Source organism: Actinia tenebrosa, unplaced genomic scaffold (genome assembly GCF_029948245.1).
Source record: "Actinia tenebrosa isolate PJP-AT-01 unplaced genomic scaffold, QUT_ActTen_1.0 PGA_scaffold5__44_contigs__length_20552954, whole genome shotgun sequence".
NCBI lineage: Eukaryota > Metazoa > Cnidaria > Anthozoa > Actiniaria > Actiniidae > Actinia > Actinia tenebrosa.
In genome coordinates this window covers 20,252,241-20,274,490 of record NW_028292582.1, presented here as the reverse complement: position 1 = coordinate 20,274,490, position 22,250 = coordinate 20,252,241, and the positions used below count along the sequence as shown (strand labels likewise).

At 37.2% G+C, this 22,250-nt stretch overlaps 2 protein-coding genes and 1 non-coding gene across 3 annotated transcripts; 1 reads left to right on the top strand and 2 right to left on the bottom strand.

Annotated features, from left to right (window-relative positions):
- Positions 1-1,191: 1,191 nt before the first annotated feature.
- LOC116305330 (ribosomal oxygenase 2) lies at positions 1,192-9,892 on the bottom strand. Its single transcript, XM_031715228.1, has 10 exons — positions 9,359-9,892; positions 8,749-8,868; positions 8,260-8,391; positions 7,845-7,948; positions 7,437-7,557; positions 6,521-6,698; positions 4,865-5,037; positions 3,367-3,736; positions 2,661-2,857; positions 1,192-2,036 (listed from the first exon to the last, which is right to left on the bottom strand). The coding sequence occupies exons 1-10, from the start codon at positions 9,797-9,799 to the stop codon at positions 1,872-1,874; spliced, it is 2,001 nt and encodes a 666-aa protein (XP_031571088.1). The 5' UTR covers positions 9,800-9,892; the 3' UTR covers positions 1,192-1,871.
- Positions 5,983-6,104, top strand: LOC116305332 (U5 spliceosomal RNA). Its single transcript, XR_004198157.1, has one exon. It is a non-coding gene; the product is annotated as a U5 spliceosomal RNA (small nuclear RNA).
- Positions 9,893-10,931: 1,039 nt separating the features above from the next.
- Positions 10,932-21,099, bottom strand: LOC116305320 (protein GDAP2 homolog). Its single transcript, XM_031715207.2, has 13 exons — positions 20,845-21,099; positions 19,674-19,816; positions 19,344-19,395; positions 18,343-18,444; positions 17,831-17,919; positions 17,164-17,240; positions 16,813-16,900; positions 16,047-16,284; positions 15,328-15,404; positions 14,637-14,713; positions 14,197-14,336; positions 13,335-13,533; positions 10,932-12,690 (listed from the first exon to the last, which is right to left on the bottom strand). The coding sequence occupies exons 1-13, from the start codon at positions 21,009-21,011 to the stop codon at positions 12,634-12,636; spliced, it is 1,506 nt and encodes a 501-aa protein (XP_031571067.2). The 5' UTR covers positions 21,012-21,099; the 3' UTR covers positions 10,932-12,633.
- Positions 21,100-22,250: the final 1,151 nt, after the last annotated feature.

The window sequence follows — 22,250 nt, the reverse complement described above, 5'->3', positions numbered from 1 at the left end:
TGGCTAAACTGTTATCTAAGGCCCCGTCTACACTAGAGTACAAACACTAAAAGTGTGCAACACTTTGCACTATTTAGTGGTAAAATGCTAATTAAACAATAGAAAACAATAGGATCACAGGTAGCCCAAGCTTGGTTTCTGTGGTGTCATGTTATAAGAAAATGTATGGGGAATCATCAAAAATTTCAATAAAATCATTAAAACGTGAAATAAAGCCTCGAAATTTTACCCGATCATTGAGAAATAGCACTTCTTTCGAAAAAATCCTTAAAACGGGCTAAATTCAAAAAATAACCACACAGAGCGAAAGAAGTGCTATTTCTCAATGATCGGGTAAAATTTCGAGGCTTTATTTCACGTTTTAATGATTTTATTGAAATTTTTAATGAATCCCCATACATTTTTCTTATAACACGACACCACAGAAACCAAGCTTGGGCTAACTGTGATAGGATTAGCAGTATTTAGCAGTATTTAGTGGTATTTATGTTACACACTATGCCGGATAAATTTGAATCCGAATTTTTATTTATTCGGTTAGGCCCACCGTCCACACTAGTCCGGGCGATTCACCGAAAACGATTTTTTTCGAATACGGTCTCCAGAGTGGAACAATTTGAAAACGCCGGCTAGCCGTATTAGTGTGGACGGAAAACTTTTTTTTCGGTTTCGGTGTGAAAATTCGGATTCAAATTTATCCGGCATAGTGTGGACGGGGCCTAAATGTTAGGACCGTTCGTCAGAACTCGATGGTTTACAAGCTGCAAGCTAAAATTTGGTTTTTCGCTGCCGTAATCAGTAGTCGGTACCTTTTATGTTCTTGTATTGCGGCAATAAAAAAAAAGCAATTTCATAAGCCGTTAAAGTGTCTGATTTCGCAGAATATCGAAAACCGCAGTAACGCAACCTCAACGCATATGGTTTTATAGTTGATATAGCACAGGATGTGCACAATGGCTTTTTTAATGAGCAAATGTGATGTTTTCTGGTCTAACTTCAGTGTTAAAAGTGCTGCTTTTTGAGAAAAGAAAATCTGTCAGAAGTCAGAAGCGGAGAAATTGTGCACAACATGTAAAACTGCTGGTACAGCATAAGGAATCGTTGGATGTCGAAGTGCATCCAAAACCGCAGAATTTTTCAAAGTAAATACGAAGATAAATACGTAGGAACAACGCAAAATTTTATTCCATGAAAGATATTTTAATAAACTCAATTTGAAAACATTTCGATATAAACCATGTTAATGTTTTATTGACAAATTGTCAGCATTATATGTCAATTGTTATTACCTCTTTATATCTTATAAATTTATCTTTCTTGTTTTTGCTAATATCTCCCTTATTAGAAAACCCCTTCCAGATAAACTTAGCCTGCGTTGACGCCTGTCTGCGGTATTGTGGATGAAGATAAGAGGAAAGGTTTTTCTCGTGTTCTCTTGCCTTTCCCCTTCTTCGCAAAGCCGCAGACCTTCAAGCAACGCAGGCTAAGATAAACATATCTCGCCTGTTTAACAGAACATGAGGTTGTGGTGGATGAACAACTAAACGAAACAAAGTACATCAAGTATTATGTCTAACAATGGAAATCAAAACTTTTTGCTTCTTGACTTACACAAAAAAACTTGGACTACCTTTGGAAAAGTTTCCTGTAAAGTTTCACCAAATATTATTGATCCTCTAGTTCGTTCTCACAAAAATCTTTTCTCAAGAAAAAATAAACAAGGTACAAACCTTCTCATTGGTTCCTTAATTTTCGCTACAAATGTAACAAACATTCTGATTGGGTCCTTAGTTCTCGTAACGTAAAAAACTAACAAACATTTTAACTGGTTTTAACACAGAAAACTAACAAGCATCATGATTGGTTTGTCATCAATCCTTGATTTTTATCAACCCTTCTGACCACAGAGAGGTTATAAGATATAAACTCTCGGGTTCTTTAAGAGGAAGACTCTTCAGAGGAATAAAATCATAGCGGTTATGGAACAAGTGCAGCAGTGCGTCCTTGTACGAGATTGCAAACTTCAGTACTGAAGGCTGAAAAAAAAAAGAGAAAAGGTTTTTCTTATGGAGCTGTTACAAGAATCAACTGCAGAGACTTCGCCATTGCGCGTTGCGAGTTTTTGAAACTGAATCAAAAACTTTCAACGCGTTACCGAGTCCAAAAATCGTTGTACGTGGCATGTTACAGGGCATCAATTTTTTTGCGCAACGGTGTATCGTGAAAAATCGTCGTTGCGAATCGTCCTTCACTTTAGTGTCTCTCCAGCACGCGCAGAATCGTAACAATTTGCCGTCACGACAACATAAAATTTTGGTGGACTTCAATCAAAATGTTTCTATATTAGTACGGTCGGAAAACACAAAGTTTTTAAGGATACGTGCCTATGGAATGTCATAGAAACGCCTTGATTGACGTTTACCAAACCTACTTCGTCGCAACGGCAAATTGTACGATTTCGCGCGCGTAATTGGGAAATGCTCTAACAGGGAGCCCCGATTACATGGGTGCGTGTAATTGGGATATGTTGTAACAAGGTGCCTCGATGGCGTGGGTGCGTGTAATTGGGAAATGCTAAAACGAGGTACCTCGAGTACGTGGGTACCTTCCGCTTGGATCAAAGTCGGGTGTTTTTTTTAGTGAAGTTCAACTGTACTTACCTCCTGTGGATTCATCATGTGACTAGCTCTGATGTTATTAAGAGAATGATGTACGTAAACCCATGGACCCTCATCATCATCGTCATCAGACTCATCTTCGTCATCACTGTCTTCTCCAGTGTCTTGCTCACCAATATCAAAACTCTTGTCTTCCTCATCGTCATCTTCGTCGTCTTCACTTTCCGATTTTTTCTTGCCTGGGTAAAAAATCCGTTGAAAGAATTAAAGACAATTTGCGCCAAGCAGTGTTAGCTTTGTCAGAGCATATTAAAGTCGAGGAAAAGCCATTTGCGAAGCGTAGATATGTAGACGCAAAACCGGAATACTCATTTGATAACTTGACTGAAGAAGAGCTCGCAACGCCACCAACAAAAATGAGAGGGAAGAAAGAAGGTAAATGAAAACTGCGACTGTTTAGTTCTATTCTTGGGGTGCAACCACATGACTCAAAATCTTGATATAAATAACAATGAAACAGCCACCATGTTGGTTGATTTAACACCCTCATTTTCCATTTATTTATTTGATTTATTTAGAAAAAAGGAAAATAAATAAGCAAACAATCGTGATGAGGGGCAGGCGAATGGTCTCATTCTCTCCGTGAGCCCTTCCCCCCTCCCCTCCCATCCCGACACACACCCACACTTGTATACTTACAAGACAACATTATATACATTAAACAAGAAGTGGATTAACAGACACTCACTCTTCTTTCCTTTCTCGGTTTTCTTTTTCTGCGCATCCTTTTTAGCTTTGCCTTTCTTGGATTTGGGCTTTTCTTCTTCGCTTGATTCCTCTTCGTCTTCCTCCTCTTCTTCACTTTCTTCTTCCTTCTTCCCTTTCTTGCTTTTCTTTTCCTTGGATTTCTTCGTTCCCTTTTTCTCTTCCCTTTTTCCTTTGCCTTTTTTAGCTTTGCCTTTGGTCTCCTCTTCACTTTCGTCTTCTTCATCTTCCTCTTCACTTTCGTCCTTCTGTTTCTTTTTCCCTTTCTTTACCTTCTGCTTTGCTGTTTCCTTTTTGGACTTTCCTTTTTTCTTGGGTTTCTCTTCTTCCTCGCTTTCTTCCATGGATTCATCCTTTATGAGAGATAAAAATGACATGCAAAAATAAATTTTTGTAATAGTTTGTTATTCTCCTACAATGCTTTCAAATCACACGCGCGAAATCGTACAATAGGTCTTTGCAGTTAACGGTCACTTGTCTGTACTGGTAAGCAAATTTTTTTTTTATTGGTGATTCTTTTTAGCTACTTGTAAAGAACTGAAAGAAACGATGTGTAACCAGTGTGTCACGAAATGTATTTTTATCACGATCTCTCGAAACAGGTTGTAGAAAGTTTTTTTGCTCACCAGTATATTTCACCCAGGGAAATCAAGATGTTCATTCATTTGCTCTCAGTGAATTAATCAGCACGTGATTACTGAACTGCAAAGGGCCTATTAGCCGTGAGGAGAAAATAAGGCTCAGTTTTGGTGGACGTCAATTAAGGCGTTTCCATAACATTCCATAGGCACTTGCTCTTGAAATGTTTTGGGTGTCCACCAAAACTTATTTCCTCGGGACGCAAGTTGTACGATTTCGTGCGCGACTTGAAAGAAAGGCAACAGCTAGTCTGTTGTTACTCTGTTCAGTCGCAAGAAACTTAAGAAATAAGGTCAAAACAATTGCCATCTTAAGGAAACCGATTTAGAGGGGAAGGTTGTGTATGCAACGACTCTGGAAATGAAATCCTGGTTTTTTTTTTGTTTGTTTTTTGTTTTTGTTTTTTTTGTTTTTTTGTTTGTTTTTGTTTTTTTACTCAGATATCTGGAAACCTAAGTCAAATAGCAAAAAATGGATGTATTGCCTGTTTGTAGGGATGCTAAACAACGTATTTATGTATAGAAATGCTCACTTACGGACAAACTTTTTCGAGCATTTTAGCAGGGCCCGGTTGTACGAAACCTGGATAGCGCCAACCCGTGGATAAATCCTTATCCAGTGGATAAGTCGATGCTGTTATCCAATAAATTTATCCACTGGATAAGATTTATCCGTTGGATAGCGTTATTCAGGCTTCGTACAACCAATCCCAGATCTCTGAAGGATGGGTAGTCATTATTCATGAGTACCCACCACCTGAATCAATAAAATTGGGTGCCTATTTTGAACCCTAAGCGCCAGTTTTCTATATAAAAAAAGGAATTGAAAATACCAAGTTCTACCTCAGGTTCTTCTTCTCCTTCTTCAGACATTTCATCATTTTCATCGTCGCTATCTTGTCCCGCTTCGAATACGCCAATAGGAATATTATCCGCATCTCCGACAGAAATCCGAACATATTCGGGATAGCGGAATTTCACTTTGCTGTCTGCTGTCGGTGGTTTTTCGCTCTCGCCTATTGATTGGACAGAAAAAAAAGCTATAGACTTAGGGACAGACCATTAGATTTTTGAGGGATGGATTTGGGCAAAAAAAAAAAAAAAAAAAAAAAAATCGAGCACAGTTTAAAAGAGTGAAAAAAACCGTGCATAAGGAAAATGCCAGAAAAAAATTCCTGCACAGCCATGGGCCGTAAAAAAATTCCTGCACAAACCCCCCCACTCCAAATCTAATGGTCCGTCCCTTATTCTATGGGCTCCTTAATGTAAACCACAGGAAGACCAACACACATTTTATCTTTGAGATTATTGAGCTAGAGATATCTACTGATCTACTGATCTACACTCGTCGAGCAACGAAGAACTGTAATTCTTCGAGCATAAAAAGGATTGGCATTGTCCCTTTATTGATACAAAATAAAAACGTAATTTTTAAGCGATGAAAAAGTAACTTTCGTATATTTCCATGTTTTCGAGGGAGTGCAATGGTTTCCTTTAACGTAGCAAGTCATGCCCATATTGGTTCAAAAAGTAGACATTCCAACGTAAACTGATAATAAAAACTTTCCTTTAAACCAATGCTTGAATCATCTCTAACACGTGATCATGTAATTCAAATAAAAACGAATTCCGATAAAAGACCACGAGGGTTGTCACGCGTCACGTCACACGAACAGCGTTACATCAAGAAAATACAATGCTTTGGAAAGAATCTGAGGTTATCTAAAAAAGCTTAAAGTTAAAGAACTATCTGAACTATCAAACCAAATAGATTTTGCTTAAGATAGTCTCATTTCTCGAATTACGAATGTCGGAGTTGGTGAATAAACATTCTGTCATGCGTAGTAGCGTATCAATAGAACAAACCATAGAACCAAGGACCAATCACGATGCACTCAATGCATCCCACATGTGATAAGAAGTCGCGATGATAGCCCCCTTTTTTGGATTTCAATTTTCAGGTACTCTGGTTTCCCTTCAGATCGCATAAATCTTTCGCCTTTTACTAAAGATTTCCGTGGAGGGGAACAACTCAATGAGTCTATAGACCAATTTTTTGTCGCCCTGCCTTATCGGCGGGGCAAATTTCTAAAAATAAAATAAATACATAGAACAATCTACGTTAAAATAGGCATTGAGAGATTTTTCTCTGTGAAGGTATGCAACACAAAACTACAAACATTTCTAGTTAAAGATTTTGTTTCTGCGGAATATAGCCCCAAACAAGCAAGTATTTGGACTACGTATTTGCAGGTTAAAACGAAGCAAAAAAAATTCATGTTAGGCACACATCCTAAGCTCTAAGATCTTCCATACATTTTTTACACCAAATCCTATTAGACTTGCCTCGATCAAGTCGACCTCTCTGTCTCAAGCGAGAGTTTTTTTCTCGAGCGAATATTGAGACAAATTTTTGAGAGCAGCGATCGATCGACGAGGCGGCGGACTTTGTGAAAGTCTAAACCACTAAACGATATTCCTCGTAAATGATATAAGTACCTTGATCTCGGGTGGCTTCTACCTTCTGCTCGTAAGGAGGTAGTCTGTTAAACACAAAATCAGTCGCTACTTTGTCTGTTGTCCCATGAGCGTCCACGTAGTCTGCTAAGCGTGTAAGCAAGTGTTTGACTTGGTTGTTAAAGTCTTCTTGCTTCGATTTCGCTTTCCCATCACCTTCCTTTAATTGTGTACAAATAAAAATAAATTCGAGAAAAATTTAAAAAATTACTTGAATAAGTACGGTAACATGGTTTTATGAAGTGTCATGATTTTATGAAGTGTTTATTTTGAAGATAAGAATGTCTCTGGTGATAGAAATTGATTGTGTTGATCAAATTAAGTGATAATTGGTTATCTGTAGCAAACCCAGGAGTTTGATGCTGTAAAATTATTATTATTATATCAATTCTACCTTTTTCCTTCGTGATTCTTGAAATCAAAAACTTATTTCGATAACAATTTTCGAATGATTATTTTAAATTGAAAATTTAATTCGATCAGTCAGAATCAAAGGGCTGTATGTTAAAAACATTTTGTGTTTAATAAATCTTTACCCTCTATTTATTCTAAGACCGTTAGCCATTTTACAAAGGGGAGTTGACTATTCATAATTTTTTGGCTGTATTTCAATAAAATGCTAGGTGTGACTTATATATACATAATGTTGTTATTGTAAGTACTATGCATGTAACAACTTTGAAAACTTTATGCTAAAGAGAGGGTGGTTGCTTAAGAGTTAGAGTGAAGGCATTTAACCCATGAAATAAAAAATATTAGTCAACGTATAGACACAGAAAACAATGGAATAAGGGTGCACTAAAGTGTATTAGTCTAATATCTATTTCACAGGTTTAGTGACTTCACTCTAATTTTCTGTATAAAAAAAGGTAAATCATCTGATTCTCTATGAACTTACCATCCCCAATCCCATGTAATTCAAATAGTTTATTGGAAGACCACGTCTGAATTCAACATCAGTGTCCATGGCCTTGTCGATGGCATCCGTTAAGATGCTGGACATTAGGTTGCCCCATGAACTGTGGGTCAGAAAGGATTATAAATCATGCACATAAGTGATGTTTGAAAAATAACTACATAAGACTTCATACAGAGATTTTTTAATGCCTCATTGAGTAGGGAATGTAATGGCAATGATTGTGACTCACTGGACAAGCCTTAAACACTGTAACAGATTTCTATCCTAGCTCTATTAACACTTTTCTAAACCAGTTTTTTCTCATTTGTAATACATTTTATAATCAATCTTTTTTTGTATTCAGGACAGAAACATTATGATAAATACAGTATTTTATATTTTTCTTACCTTTGTTGGTAGGTACTTATGGTAAGGTGAGTAGAGTGTCCACTTCCTTTAGGTGTAACGGCTTGGTGTATTGTACCCCTGGGAAAGTACAAAAGATCTCCTTCCTAGAAAACAAAAAGATGATAACTTGCCGAGTCGTTCATAATAAAGGCAAGAAAAATGAACTATGAGAAGGAATTCCTGTGCCCTATCATGAGCACTCTTCGATGCTATTTCTATAATTTTTTATGCTTTTTTCAAAATTTTTATGCTGTTTTAAGAATCATTAATTTGATTTTTTTTGCACACACATACTGCATGTGCTCTATGCTGTTTGGTTATGTTTTCTTTCCTGCCACAATCATGAGACAAATGGATAAGTATAACCTTTGATTTATGTCCACAATAAATAGCCTTTTCCATTCAAATAGCTTACCTGTAATTCAATTTCATGTGTTGGTTCCCCTATGTCTTTTTGCTCAAAATCAGTGCTGTAGTCTTGAGCAAGTTCTGACTTGGGTTGGTATAACTTCCATTGTTTCTTACCTTCTAGTTGAAGAACAAAAGCCTAAAAAAAACAGAAAAATATTCGAGGTTGATAGATTTTTAGGAAATATTTCATAAAATTTCCAATCTGATAGCAATGGTCAGTAATGGTAGGAAATTTGCCTCTCATCTCTGGGGTCTTAAGTTCGATTATTAGACTTGACATTACATGTGAATAGAGTTTGATTCAAGGGTTTTTCTCTAGGTTCTCCCATTTTCTTCCCTTGCTAAATTCCAATTTGTTCTGTGAATTAGCTGTGCCCTGCCTGACTGATCAGCAACAAAGGTTGTTTCAAGTTATCCATGAAATTTGGTTTCAAAACAAAGTCCCATATAGTAGTAAGTTAATAATCTTCTGGCTACTGAGCTGGAAACATACCTCAATGTCGTCATGATGGGGTGCCAATCCCTGAGAGTCAGGGGGGGTGATGTAGACATTAGCACCCACTAGACACCCAAACACACTCTCCAAATGAGCATTCAGTTGCCATAAGATATCCTGAAACAACATTAAAATATTAAATATAAAAAATGTATTAAATCTAATAAAACAAAAATTAAACAGGGACCACAGAGAGGTGGGGTGGGGGAAAGGGGGAGTGGACTGGGGGGCTATATTCCCCCCCCCCCCCCCACCCCAATAATTTTAATGCCATATTTCAAATTACTTGTTTGCAATTTAAAACATCTATAGGAAATGCAATAAATATGTTGAAAATGCCCCTAAACACACTAGGAATTGCACTTCCAAGGGTCTCAGTTTTAACATTTTTGATGGTGCCTGACCCCTAACCACCCTGATGTTCACGCCTTCAACAGTCGTGAGCTCCGCCAATCAAAATTAGGCTTCTCTGTCCCTGTTAAATCAAAAAATTCTCACAACGTATTTTTCTTTCATCCTTTTAACAACTCTTCCCATTTTACATTTCTTTCCATTAAATTTTTCTCAATGCATTGCAGCATGTTCTATAGTATTTTTTACTAAATACCTTAAAACGTTGAGGCTGATGGAACTGGATAGTAGCCTTACGTTCTTTCACTTCTTTGGAGACCTGAGAAGCAGTTGCCTTTGTATTTATATCCCCATTTAAGTATTCCTTATTGCCGTCTTCATACCGACACAAATTTAAATCTTGCACGAACAGAATTTCCTCTTTCTTCAACAAGCTATCCAAGTCAGACTTCGAGAACAAAGTCCCATAATACTCAGGTTCTTTGCGCTGCATGAAAAGCGGTTTTTTCTCCCAGTACTCAGAGAAGAACTCTTCTGCAGTAGTTGGAGAAAGAAGCGAAGAAAATAGCTTCTCTGGTGAACTGTAGTCAAGCTTGCCGCTTTCTTGCGCGTCTTCTGCCTCCGCTGTTTTCTTGGTTTTCTTACTCCTGCGCTCTTCAGTGGCATTGGAACTGGAAGGGCGGTCCTTGCGTTTCATCTTGAATGCAAACTAGCGCTAAATGGGTCAAAAATATGAGGATTTATTGAGAAAATATAAAGAGGGACAACACTCTTCTCTTCGGTCAAAACAGCAAAGTGGTGTCACATGGCGCAGAATGGAACAACTTTTTTGGCGCGCTAATGACATGCAGTGGGTTCTGATTGGTCATTATCATAGTGTGTTTAGTTCATATTTACTTCCGTTTCCGGTTGGACAGAAAACCCAGCTCTACTGCGGTAAATATGAATTTGACAGGGGAAAATATTCTGCATATTTCTCAGGAGAAAAATGTCGTTAATCAGGATTTTGAAGTTAGGGCCATTGCCAGCCAACCATTACTTATTTTCTGGAATTATTAGTATATTCAAGTCTTGGTAATAATTTATATTTCAATACTTAGAACTTCCTTGAATTTGCTAAACCCTGGAGCTAAAACAACATACTAACTTGAAAAATTGCAGCGAATGAACAAAGACATTGTATTCTGTCCACTACAGGGGTCCCACTTTTCCCCCCACTTTTTCCATACTACTTATATTTTCCAATCTTAGCCCCCACTTTTTCCCATGCTAGTCTCTTATATTTTCTAATCTTAACCCCACACTTTTTAGGGTGCTCCTCTGTCCCTGTACTAAAGTTAATTCAGAAAATCCTATGACCAACAAAAAAGGGCCAAAGGCTAAAGAACAAAAAAACTACTCAAGGAGCTGGGTAACTGGGAACTGATATGATTTAATTCCAATTTGAACAAAGTCAAGGATCCCATGGCAACTGAAACTAAGGTCAATTATCCCATGGCAACTGAAACTAAGGTGAAGTATCTCATGGAAACTGAAAATAAGGTCAATTATCCCATGACAACTGAAACTAAGGTCAAGTATCCCATGGTAACTGAAAACAAAGTCAAGTATCCCATGGTAACTAAAAACAAGGTCAAGTATCCCATGGTAACTAAAAACAAGGTCAAGTATCCCATGACAACTGAATAAACAAGATCAAGTATCCCATGACAACTGAATAAACAAGGTCAAGTATCCCATGACAACTGAATAAACATAGAGTCAAACAATCAGCATTTCTCTTTAAAACAAAAGAACCATCATTCTCAGGTTAATAACCATCAACTTCATTTTATGTTTTGAAATTCCTTTTATTATCATAATCATATCTATAGAAATATATTTTTTCTCTATTGTATTTTTTCTGGTGCGGTATAAACATTTTATCATTGTCACCCGGACGATACCTGTAGACAGCCAAAGCTTAGAACTACAATAAAATACAACAGTACAACAGCAGGACTCAATTGATTAATATTGAGAATTTCAGTTTGCCGTTTAAATATGGGTATACATGATTCATCTAATTCTGATTTTATATTCTATAACGAAATTTAGCTCTATCATTTTGCTTATTTGTAAAAAAATTTACAGAAGGTTATTTTAAATTATGTCAGTCATTATTTAGCCTCCTTTGCAGCCATTCTTAGGGTCTTCACGCAACGTTTCCCTTCCCACAAAAAGAACGTTGCATGACGACCCTAAGAACAGCTGCGAAGGAGGCTAGTCATTATTGTGATTGATGAAAAAAACGCCACAAAAAACTTCGAAGGCTTATTTCTTTCCAAAATTAATAATCGCTGTATGAGAACTTCAACTCTCATTTTCCAATTTCGTTGGTCCATCGTGTTCACATTGGATGTAAAAATAACTTCAAGAAAAATGTCAATGGAGAAAAAAATTACAAGTACAGTACATCACTTCCAGTACATCATTTCCACACCACTTTCATTTAACCTTGAAAACTAGAACATAAACGCAGTGAAATACTAAGCTAAAACTTGTGTGCAATGGCACTATGTTTATCCCCATGGCTATGAAAATAGAAACTTTGCTTAACCCCACATGATCTTATCCTAAAGGGCTTAAATACGAGGCTGTGTGGGGGACATCTACTGTCAACATGGCTGATGTGTGATAAAGATCCATGGTGACTGTAAAACAAGTAGCATAAATACTTGTAATATTGTGAAACTTTCTTGGTAAAAAAGATGAGGAGCTGGTTGCTTGCTGCTTATTATTGTCCCTTTTCTCATTCAGTAAATATCACTGTGTTTTATGACTAAAGACTCATCTGCGCAGGCTTAGCTTCGCTTAAGAGCAAATCATTTGCAAATTTTGCAAAAGTCATCTGTAATGTAAAGAATGTGCAGCTTGAACAATACCAATGGTTTGAAATGCAACAGACATTAAATGGTACCTGTGAATAGCTGATATATAAATGAGGCTAAGCCTGTGCAAATTGGTCTTCCAAAACATTGAATGCAAAACTGGTGCGTCGTGAAAGTTGTCTCATTCAACACAAGCTTCATTTCTAACTTTCCCTGAGTAACAGCACCTCAATCACGCAACCTAACGATGATGTTGCTTAAGCATTATTGCAGGTATTAGTAGCCAAATATTGTTTAATTCATACATTTTTTCCATTTTACTAATTTTGAAAACTTATCATTTGATTTGAATTTGTTTCGTAATCATGACATTTTCTAAAGAACGTGTAGTTCCAGAAATAATAAGCCATACACCCCAAAGAGGAACTTTTTTAAATAGCCCCCACCCCTGCAAATTCCAATTTTCTTCCATACAAACTCTGTAATATTGTTCTTTCTTTGACAACCAGTCCCCGACCCCTCACAAATTCCAAATTCCTCTGTTGGGGGGGGGGGGTGGGTATGGATAATTTCTGCAGTTCTACACAATGTAAAACTTTAATAGTTAGAAGTGTCACATGGATTCAGAAAATTAGGAGAAATTTTATAAGGATCTTAAAAATTAAAGACTTCCTGTATGGTAACTTGATGTCGGGGTGTGATAATTTGTTCCATTTTCCTGTGAAAAAACAACCAGTAAATTGTTATTACAGCATTTTGTCAGTTTGAATATTAGATAAATATTGTCAAAGGGTCGTTTTTTAACATAACCAGTCAAACAGGATTATCATCCCAACTATGACCTCCATCATCATCATCATCATCGTCATCATCACCATCAACATCATTACTGTCACCACCACTATCACATCATTACCATCATGATCACTATCATATTACCATCATTAACTTCATCATCTCATCATCATCAATAGATATCGTCATCGTCTCATCACCACTATCATTACCAACGCCATCACCATCATTATCATCATCCCCAATATTAACATCAATCAACTTCGTCATATTATCATCATCACCACCACCACCATCATCATCATCATTAACATCTCATAATCATCATCATCATCATCAACATCATTAACATCTCATTATCATCATCATCATTGTCATCAACATCATCATCATTAACATCATCATCACCAACACCATCATCATCATCATTAACATCTCATTATCATCATCATCATTGTCATCAACATCATCATCATTAACATCATCATCATTAACATCATCATCACCAACACCATCATCATCAGCAGCAGCAGCAGCATTGATATCAAGAGCCATTTTCATACAAACCTTCATGTCATGTTCCAGTACGAAAGCAGGTACATCCAGTTGATCAGGATTAATCCAGTTGTACAGATACTGTATCCCAGAAATAAAATGAACTTTATCTTTAATACTTGATGCCGTGAAGGTAGTAAAGAACCACGTCACCACCCTGGCCCAAAGTGTTGGATGGACAATGTAAAATGCTTTGAGGTGACGCCGATACCTACAGAAAATCAAGAAGATGAAACAATAAATATTTTATAATTACCACATATAAAGACAAAATTGTACATCAGGAAAATCCTTTTAAATAAAGTTCCTTAACTGCCCACCCCTTCATGGGGTACCGCACAGTTCCAACTGAATGGCAGTACATGATCACTAAGTGATCTCTCTTGATGCATGGGTAGCCACACATACATGTACATACCCCATCTAGACCCCTCCCTATTTCTTGGAATTTTTCTCCAATTCCATGGGAGATGACAAATGTTTTCTCTGACAAAAAATGTAGGATTTTTATTTTTTTCCAGTTCGGTATCTAAAAAATTGTGCATTGTGATTGACTGAATGAGGGGGTGGTATTCCCTATCTCTGCCTGCGGCCGTGTATCCTCATGTAAGGCTAACGTCATCCAAGCACACACATGGGAAAACAGATTGTTAGAAAATGAAACAAATGCGAAACAAATAGAAATTAAGTAAATAGGAAAAGATTAATTAAGTTATTTACTGGTATGCTAAAGTCGGTCCGGATAGGGAAAATCTGTACCCTCGGTTTTGAAAACGGACTTCAGTTTAACAGCCTCCGTCCATATTTTCAAGACATTGGGCACAGTTTTTCCCTATCTGAACCTCCTGGGCAGTAAATCTCATCGTTTTCTCACTTGTGATCAACTATGTGATACAGATCCTTCAGGAATGACAGTGGCGGCTGGTTTTCTACGGCACTGTGTGTGTGGAAATATACCACAACATACTCTCTATTCACTATTTTGTCCAGAACATTAACAAAATATGCAACAGCCTGAAATTTAAAATAAATGAAAAATTATTTACTACTACATAATAAATAGCATGGGATGGGTATGGGAAGCACGGGTGGAGTTCGTGGCTAATGCGTCATCTTTCACCGCTGTGAGTCCAACAGGTTGGGTCGCTGGTTCGAGCCCTGCGGTCGCCACATGTGAATTGAGTTTGTTTGATGTGTTGTTCTCTCCTATATGCTACGAGGGTTTTCTCGTTGGTTGGGGGTGAGCAGTGCTATAGTTCTACGATCAATGAAACATGAACAACAATCATTTAATAGAACATGCTATATTGTTACCTTGCTTAGATCAGATGACTGAGCATTAAAATGCCGTGCCACAAAAACCACAACAGGCCGTCCAAGAAAATCAACGCCTGAAAAGAAAAAGTACATAAACATGAGGTCAAGTTCAGTTACCCCAACTGAGGGAAAGAGCAACAAAGACCACTGGAATGTTCTTCAAATGTAATCAAAATACTGTAACAGCCTCAGGCAAAGTCAGCTATGTAGGGCATGGTTAAGTCAGAAATCAAATCCTGAAACAACCTCTTGCTGATCCAAGTCAGGGCAAGGCTAACTCACAGATTGAACCCTGAAACAACCTATTAGCTGATCTAAGTCAGGACATGGCTAACTCACAGATAAACCAGGAAACAAGCTCTGGGCTGATCTAAATCAGGGCATGGCTAACTTGCAGATCAACCAGGAAACAAGCTCTGCATGGGCCGATCAACCTCAAGGCACTGCCAACTCACAGATGAACTTGGAATTCATTCATCATTATGTTTAGCTTTTGGGAGAGAGAAAAACTGGATATTTCTGTTGAAAAACCCTCTAAGGAAAATGGAAAGCCTAAAAAATTCTAATCCTATGTGATCCAAGGAATTTAAGGAAATGAAACCTAAATATGAGAGTTAAAAGGATTTAAACTACTGCACCCTTCTCTTCATTATTTTCAAAGTGATAGTGTTAGATTTGAAAGTCTAACCTGATTGATAGAGCATCTTTTGCTGTCTGAATGCAGAGAAGTCTTCAGTATGAGCTCTGCGAAGCCATCTTTGATATCTAGAAATGAGACATGAAAAACATTACATAATTAATTAATTTTAATTAATAATATTCAGGGGTTCGTGCTACATTTTCGTTACAAAATTCAAGGACTTTTTAGGCACTTTTCAAGCACAAAAATTCGATTTTCAAAGACAAAGGTTTTCGTATTAGAACGTGGTTTAAGCATTGATTCAATGTTACAGTGCAGCTAATTCAGCCGGGGCCACTAGCTTAGATAAATAGATCTTTAATATATGCATTCTTACCAGAAGTACCCAGATATTCAGCTAGGCTATACGCAAATATATACGCAAACTTTTCAATCAATTTTAATCGTTATATTTTAAAACAAAAGTTAAAAATATCATTATGTTTGCATTAAATTCAAGGAGTATCCCAGGAGTTTTGGCGTTTTCTCTATTTTCAAGAGCTTTTCAAGCGCCCTTTAAAACGTTTTTTCAATTCAAGGAGTTTTCAAGGATTTCAAGGAGTAGCATGAACCCTGAATATTAATTTTTATCACTCAGCTACATGCATCCCTTCCAGGGATCTATGTGCTCCGTTTGTCGAGTCATTTGATCATGGTCACCCTGCATAGCTGCAAATGCATGCTGACAGATATGCAATCAAAATATCACAAATCTTTAAAAATCTCACATTCTTTGTCGCTCAGCTACATGCATCTCTTCTGGCGATCTATGTGCTCTTTGTCGAGACATTTGATCATGGTCACCCTGCATCGCTGCAAACGCATGCTGCCCAACATGCATTTCTTGAATATCTAACATGTCCTCTGCTTGTTCAATTTCATCATCATCATCCCTGTCTGTTGAGGCTAGAGTGTCGCTGATTCTGATCTGTCGCTCTGGGATAATAGGTTCTCCCTCTTCGTTACCTTTCAATTTAGGAATGAAATGCAAAATTAAAATTAGATTTTTATGAAATCCATGTGTAGCTGAGGAAAGTAGAAGTAAAAGCAAAATGATAATGAGACATCAAACTTGCGCATGCATTTCCGGTTAATATTAACCAATCAGAAGCATTTTCATTGCATCACCAAAAGTTCCATGATGAATTTCAAAATGGAGACATATTTTGAGTTAACCTTTTTAAAATACGTCTTGAAATTATAACTTCTAACTTTACTTGAAAATTTTTTTATGTTTCATGTACCAGAAAAGCTTCCCCTTGCCCTATGAGCAGTTAAAATTAATAAAAACAAAGCATAAATGCAATAAAAGTAAGAAAAAAATTGGTGTTGTCTTAATTAGTCACCAGCCGCCATTTTGATTACCATGAGATATTATGAAATAGGAGACTGGGTTTTAGGAACTGTTTGCTTTGACAAGTAATCCTTTGTGCTCTTTGAGGCAAGATCACCTGCTCACAGGTCACACTTCAACAATAATAGTAATAAACTCACCAATATCTTTAGGCATTATCTTCAGTACATAGTCTTCTTCATTCTTATTTCTTGGAAAATATATCGGCATAATTTTCCTATAAATAGTCTGAGAAAAGAATACATAATTAAATGTTATTTGATATCAATGATCAGGGTTTTCATTAAGGGTTGGGGATCAGAGAACACTCCAGTAACTGAGCCAAATTCTCTGGCTTAAACTACCATTAATAGCTCACTTGGGCCCCATGACTCTCCAGCAGTTCATAATCTTCCCCTTTGAAAACTTAATGAAAACCCTGAATGATTGATGAAAATTATCAGCTATGTTATAATTCAATTTGGTAAAAATAATAAGTTACTACAGTATACCTCTTCGGCTCCCTCCACTACAAATGCAACTTTTTCAACCGTCTCTGTGTACTTCTCTAAAAATCGACGAACAGTTCCTAAAGACACAGAGATTATAATCATGTATAAATGGACAATTGCTTCAATAATAAATACACCTACTTGCAAGAACGTTGTCATACGAAAATAGAACATTAGTGATTTAGTGGGATAGGAATTATATTAAAAAACAAAAGAAGATCACTGAAGCTGAACTTTTTCTTTTGTCTTTTAATGTATTCCTGTATTCCTCACTAAATTACTAATGTTCTATGACAACCTTCTTGCACTTAGGTGTTAATAAAGAAGACTGCTGGCCCAGCGTGCCTTGACTTTAACTTTGCCTAAATTTACTTTAGCCCCATGAAATTTCTCAAATATTGTGGGGTCATTATATCAGCATTGTTTTGTTTTCCCCCTGTTTGACCCATAATACCTTGCTAGGCATCGTCAAAGTAGTCCATTGAAACTTGTCTAATCAAATCCTTGCCTTGCTGGTCATTTAGACCAGCGGTGTTTGAGCCAGAAATGAGGTATGATGGGCTAAAACTTATTTGGCCAGTCATAATGAATGGTGACTATTTTGCGATCTGCTTGCCAAGTTAAGGACCTCTGTCAGTAAATCATAGTGCTATGGGGAAAAACTTACGTAATGCTATATGTGCACCATCTTCAGGTGGGTATCCTCTTTTAGGAGTGTTAATAACACAAAGACCCAGAGTCTCAAGCTTGTTCTCCCTTTAGGAATTGGAAGGAATAATCAGAAAGCCACGTTGTCAAAAAAAATTATATGATATCTATAAATTACCCAACTTATGCAACAGACTTATCATCTGCTTTAGTTCTGACGCACTGACAGAAAATGAGCCCAGCTCTTCCAACACCTTGATCAGGGCATCTAGAGAGTCAGTCAGACAGACAGACAGATGTACAGACAGAAAGACAGAAAGAAAATGATTTGCATTCATTTAGTGTAATGATATTATCGTCATGAAAAGAGACAAAGTTTTATGGGCACATGGCAGTTTATAGAATGTCATGGAAACGTCTTGATTGACATCCAACAATATCTTTGTCATGACGACAATTTAGTATGTGCTACTGAGAAGCACTGTCGGTATTATTGTATCAATATATATACATATATACATAAAGTAATACCTTACAATCCTCATAACATTACGATAACATGAAAACAATGCACTCTCAGCTGCTGTCTTGTACTTAGTATTGTATCGAGGGCCAACAGTATGAATCACATATCTAAAAATAAAATAAAAACTCTTTTAATGTATGGATTATTCTACCTTACAGTAACTATGGTAATCGTGTACTTCATGACCAGCCCACACGTGTTGGTCGAATATCGTCCGACTGTTGGTCGATAGTCGGCCGACTGTTGACCAGCACTTGCCCAACAATTAAATTCTACCAGGCTCAAATAAGCGCTGCACCTAATGCCACTAATTAAGCTGCTGCCCCGGAAAAAGTGCCCCTTTCATCCATACAAAAAACACATTGGTAATTTGTATTTTCTGAACATTATTGTATGTCATTTTGTATTAAATCATTGGCAACACATTACGTACAGGATATGGTAAACACATTAAAAAAAAAACAAACCACCCTCGAATAAATGCCACTCCTGAATTAACCCTGCATATTAAACCAAAAGCATGTATTAAGCGCCACGGCACTTAAACAAGTAAATATGGTCATGACAAAAAATTTAGGAAAACTATTTTTGTTTCCATTTTTAAGTGTTACAGGTAAGATAAGAAAATTAAAATTTTCAAATTTCTTCTTTTTTTTTCACTGTGCACTGTTGGGTAAGGTAAACTAAGATCAATCTACGCCCCAAAGGAGGGAGAAAACTTTATTTTACCAGGACTGGTCTTAGTCTTAGACCGTGCACTGTTGGGTGAGGTGAACTGAGATCAATCTATGCTCTAAAGGAGGGAGAAAACTTTATTTTACCAGGACTGGTCTTAGTTTTATACTGTGCACTGTTGGGTGAGGTGAACTGAGATCAATCTATGCTCTAAAGGAGGGAGAAAACTTTATTTTACCAGGACTGGTCTTAGTTTTATACTGTGCACTGTTGGGTGAGGTGAACTGAGATCAATCTACGCTCTAAAGGAGGCAGAAAACCTTTTCTTTACCTTGCGGGTAAGTTGTAACCTTCAGACATTTTAGCTTCACCAGTTCTACAACCTTCAATAAAGTAAAAACAATATTATCATCAATTTATTTTTGTAACGAATGGGTGGTAAATAATGTACCTAAATGACTGCAGTATAGCATATTTCTCTTCCATAAAGCTCCAATAAATTGTATAGTGTATATTATAACATAATTCATTGATAATTGGTAATATCTTATTATTATCCTATTGTGTTATTATTATCATTTTCATTATTATCGCATTTAAACTAATTCCATACATTTTTAAAACTCTTTAGATGTTGATTATTATTAGAGATTATTAATACCTATTAATTGCTGTCGGCATTCTATAAGCAGTTCTGGCCCAGCAGCGCTGTGGATTCTTTGACTCAGCTCCCCTTTGTCACTCAAGCTTTCGTTGGTGGTATTTACGATAGCTGTTGCTCTAAGGCTAGTGATGTCACCACACCTGGTATGGGGAAAAAAGAAAGGCTTTGACGACTGTCATTGCTTGGTTTTTGGCTTCCATCAATCAGTCATGTGCTGACTTAGACCAGCCCAGAGATTGTTTCAGGGTTAGCTCCGCGAGTTAGCCGTGTCCTGACTTAGATCAGCCAAGAGGTTGTTCCATAGTTTGGTCTGTGAGTTAGCTGTGCCCTGACTTAGATCAGCGCAGAGGTTGTTTCAGGGTTCGATCTGTAAGTTAGTCCTGCCCTGACTTAGATCAGCCCAGAGGTTGTTCCAGAGCTTGATCTGTGAGTTAGCTGTGCCCTGACTTTGATCAGCCAAGAGGATGTTTCAGGGTTTGATCTGTGAGTTAGCTGTGCCCTGACTTGGATCAGCCAAGAGGTTGTTTCAGGGTTTAATTTCTGACTTAATCATGCAATAACTGACTTCATAGATCAATCCAGAGCATTTCCAGGGTTTTTTACAATGGTGGAAAAAATACAAAACTTGTTGTTTACTCATGGAGAGATGCCAAAAGTTCAATGTGTTTTGTAGAAACATAACAATTAGTGCTATAAAAGACAATAGCCTTGTTTGATACGAAACTGCTTTGCCACATATAATATGTGACTGACCAAATTACCTATAGTGTATGATACGTTTTTGGTTACATTCACATTTACATTCTTGGTCCTATTTACATCTTGGTAGTTCATTTTATCAAATTAATATAGAATCCGAAATCCTTGCAAAATTAAAAAGTATTGGCTTAAAAAGCTCCGTTGATATTCTCATAAGGTTTACACGAACCATTTTTCTGCGAGATATCTAAGAAATTACGACAACAATGATTTTTTGACTGAACATACTTTTATCATTTAGCTCGAAGTCACGTGAGCCTATGACAGATTCGAAAGTTCAAAATCACGGTAACCATATCCTTTATAAAATAAGCAGCTTCCAGTACTAATTTTAAAGCCACTATTTAAGACTCTAGTAGCAACAGAAAGCTAAATTATACTCGGTATATAGAGGAAATATTTTTTTTACCATAGAGTGACCCTATCATTGACGTCTTTACGGACAGGAAATGGTGTTGGTAGGAAAGAGTTTTGCTCGTCTTGCACTGCGTTAGGATACAATGGCACCGGTGTGGACGACCATTTAGGAAGTGATGTGATATCTACGACGCTTGAACTTGCTCCTAGAGGATCCATTGTGGATAATTCGTATGTTTTTTAGCCCCAAAAGTTGTGTTGTTTTCGAAAGGGCAACTCAATCATGGATTACAAAATACTAATGTCCATCAAACGAGCCCGGTGTGAGTGGGTCAGTGGTCTGTCGTGATAGTGCCAGACCTCTTTGTTGGATGCTCTTTTCTTTTCTCCGCTCTTTTTGCTTCTCTTCTCTTCTCTTCTCTTCTCTTCTCTTCTCTTCTCTTCTCTTCTCTTCTCTTCTCTTCTCTTACGGAAGTTCCATTCCTTTCTTTTCATTTTATTTCCCCCCTTGTTTTTTGTTTTTTGTTTATCAACCATTCTCATTCAAAATTGTAATTTCTTTGTGAATATGGCAATAATATTCCTCGTTTTTGACAGTTTCAAAAATTTGACGGTAGGTCACAGCCGTTCAAAGAGGCCAATCCACGCCACTATGTGACGCAAGAAGTGAAACCTCCTATAGACGGTTACAGAATACCTTGCGTCAGTATCATGACGGGAAACCATTAACATGCGGGGGAAAAGGTGGGGGAAATGGAGACTCAAATCGATGGAAATTAATTTTGAGAACTTCAGGTTAATCGAGTAAAACTTGATATAGACAAATGTTTTCAAATTCAGTCATAAACACATTTATTAGAAATTATTTGTGCAAATTACTAGAATGTGGGGACGGTGACTAGTCACACCTTCGCCACCCCTGGATCCGCCACTCTGACATCAACACCGTAATTACCAGGTTTCGCGCTGACATAGGTGCTATGCTGTTCCAATAATAAAAGGATCGGGAACGTTTGACCTTATAAAAGGATATTCTCAACATATAAATAGATGAAACAAGAGCAGTTTTAAAAGCGCGAGTGGAGACGAAGGGCGGAACTCGAGGAACAACTGAGTGGAAATTCACCTTCAACTTTACTTCTTTTCTCAAGCAAATTAGGGCCGAGAGGAGAGCGTGTGGAACACCTTAGTCATCTCAATAAACAAAACCTAAACTTTTTCCATAAAAAAATCTGGTTAACTGAAGTTTTATTTAAAATCATTGAAGATGTCAAAGAAATATCCAGCTCCTCGCAACGAAAGCCACAGCCAAAACAGAGTTAAAGTTCAAGACCCAAGGGTTGATTCATACAAGGATCCAATGATTACGGCCCAGCCAACGACTCTTGCCTCCACGATTCATTTTTATTCAAGGCACTTGAGCGAGCACTGGAAAGCATGTCGCACGATAAGGGAGAC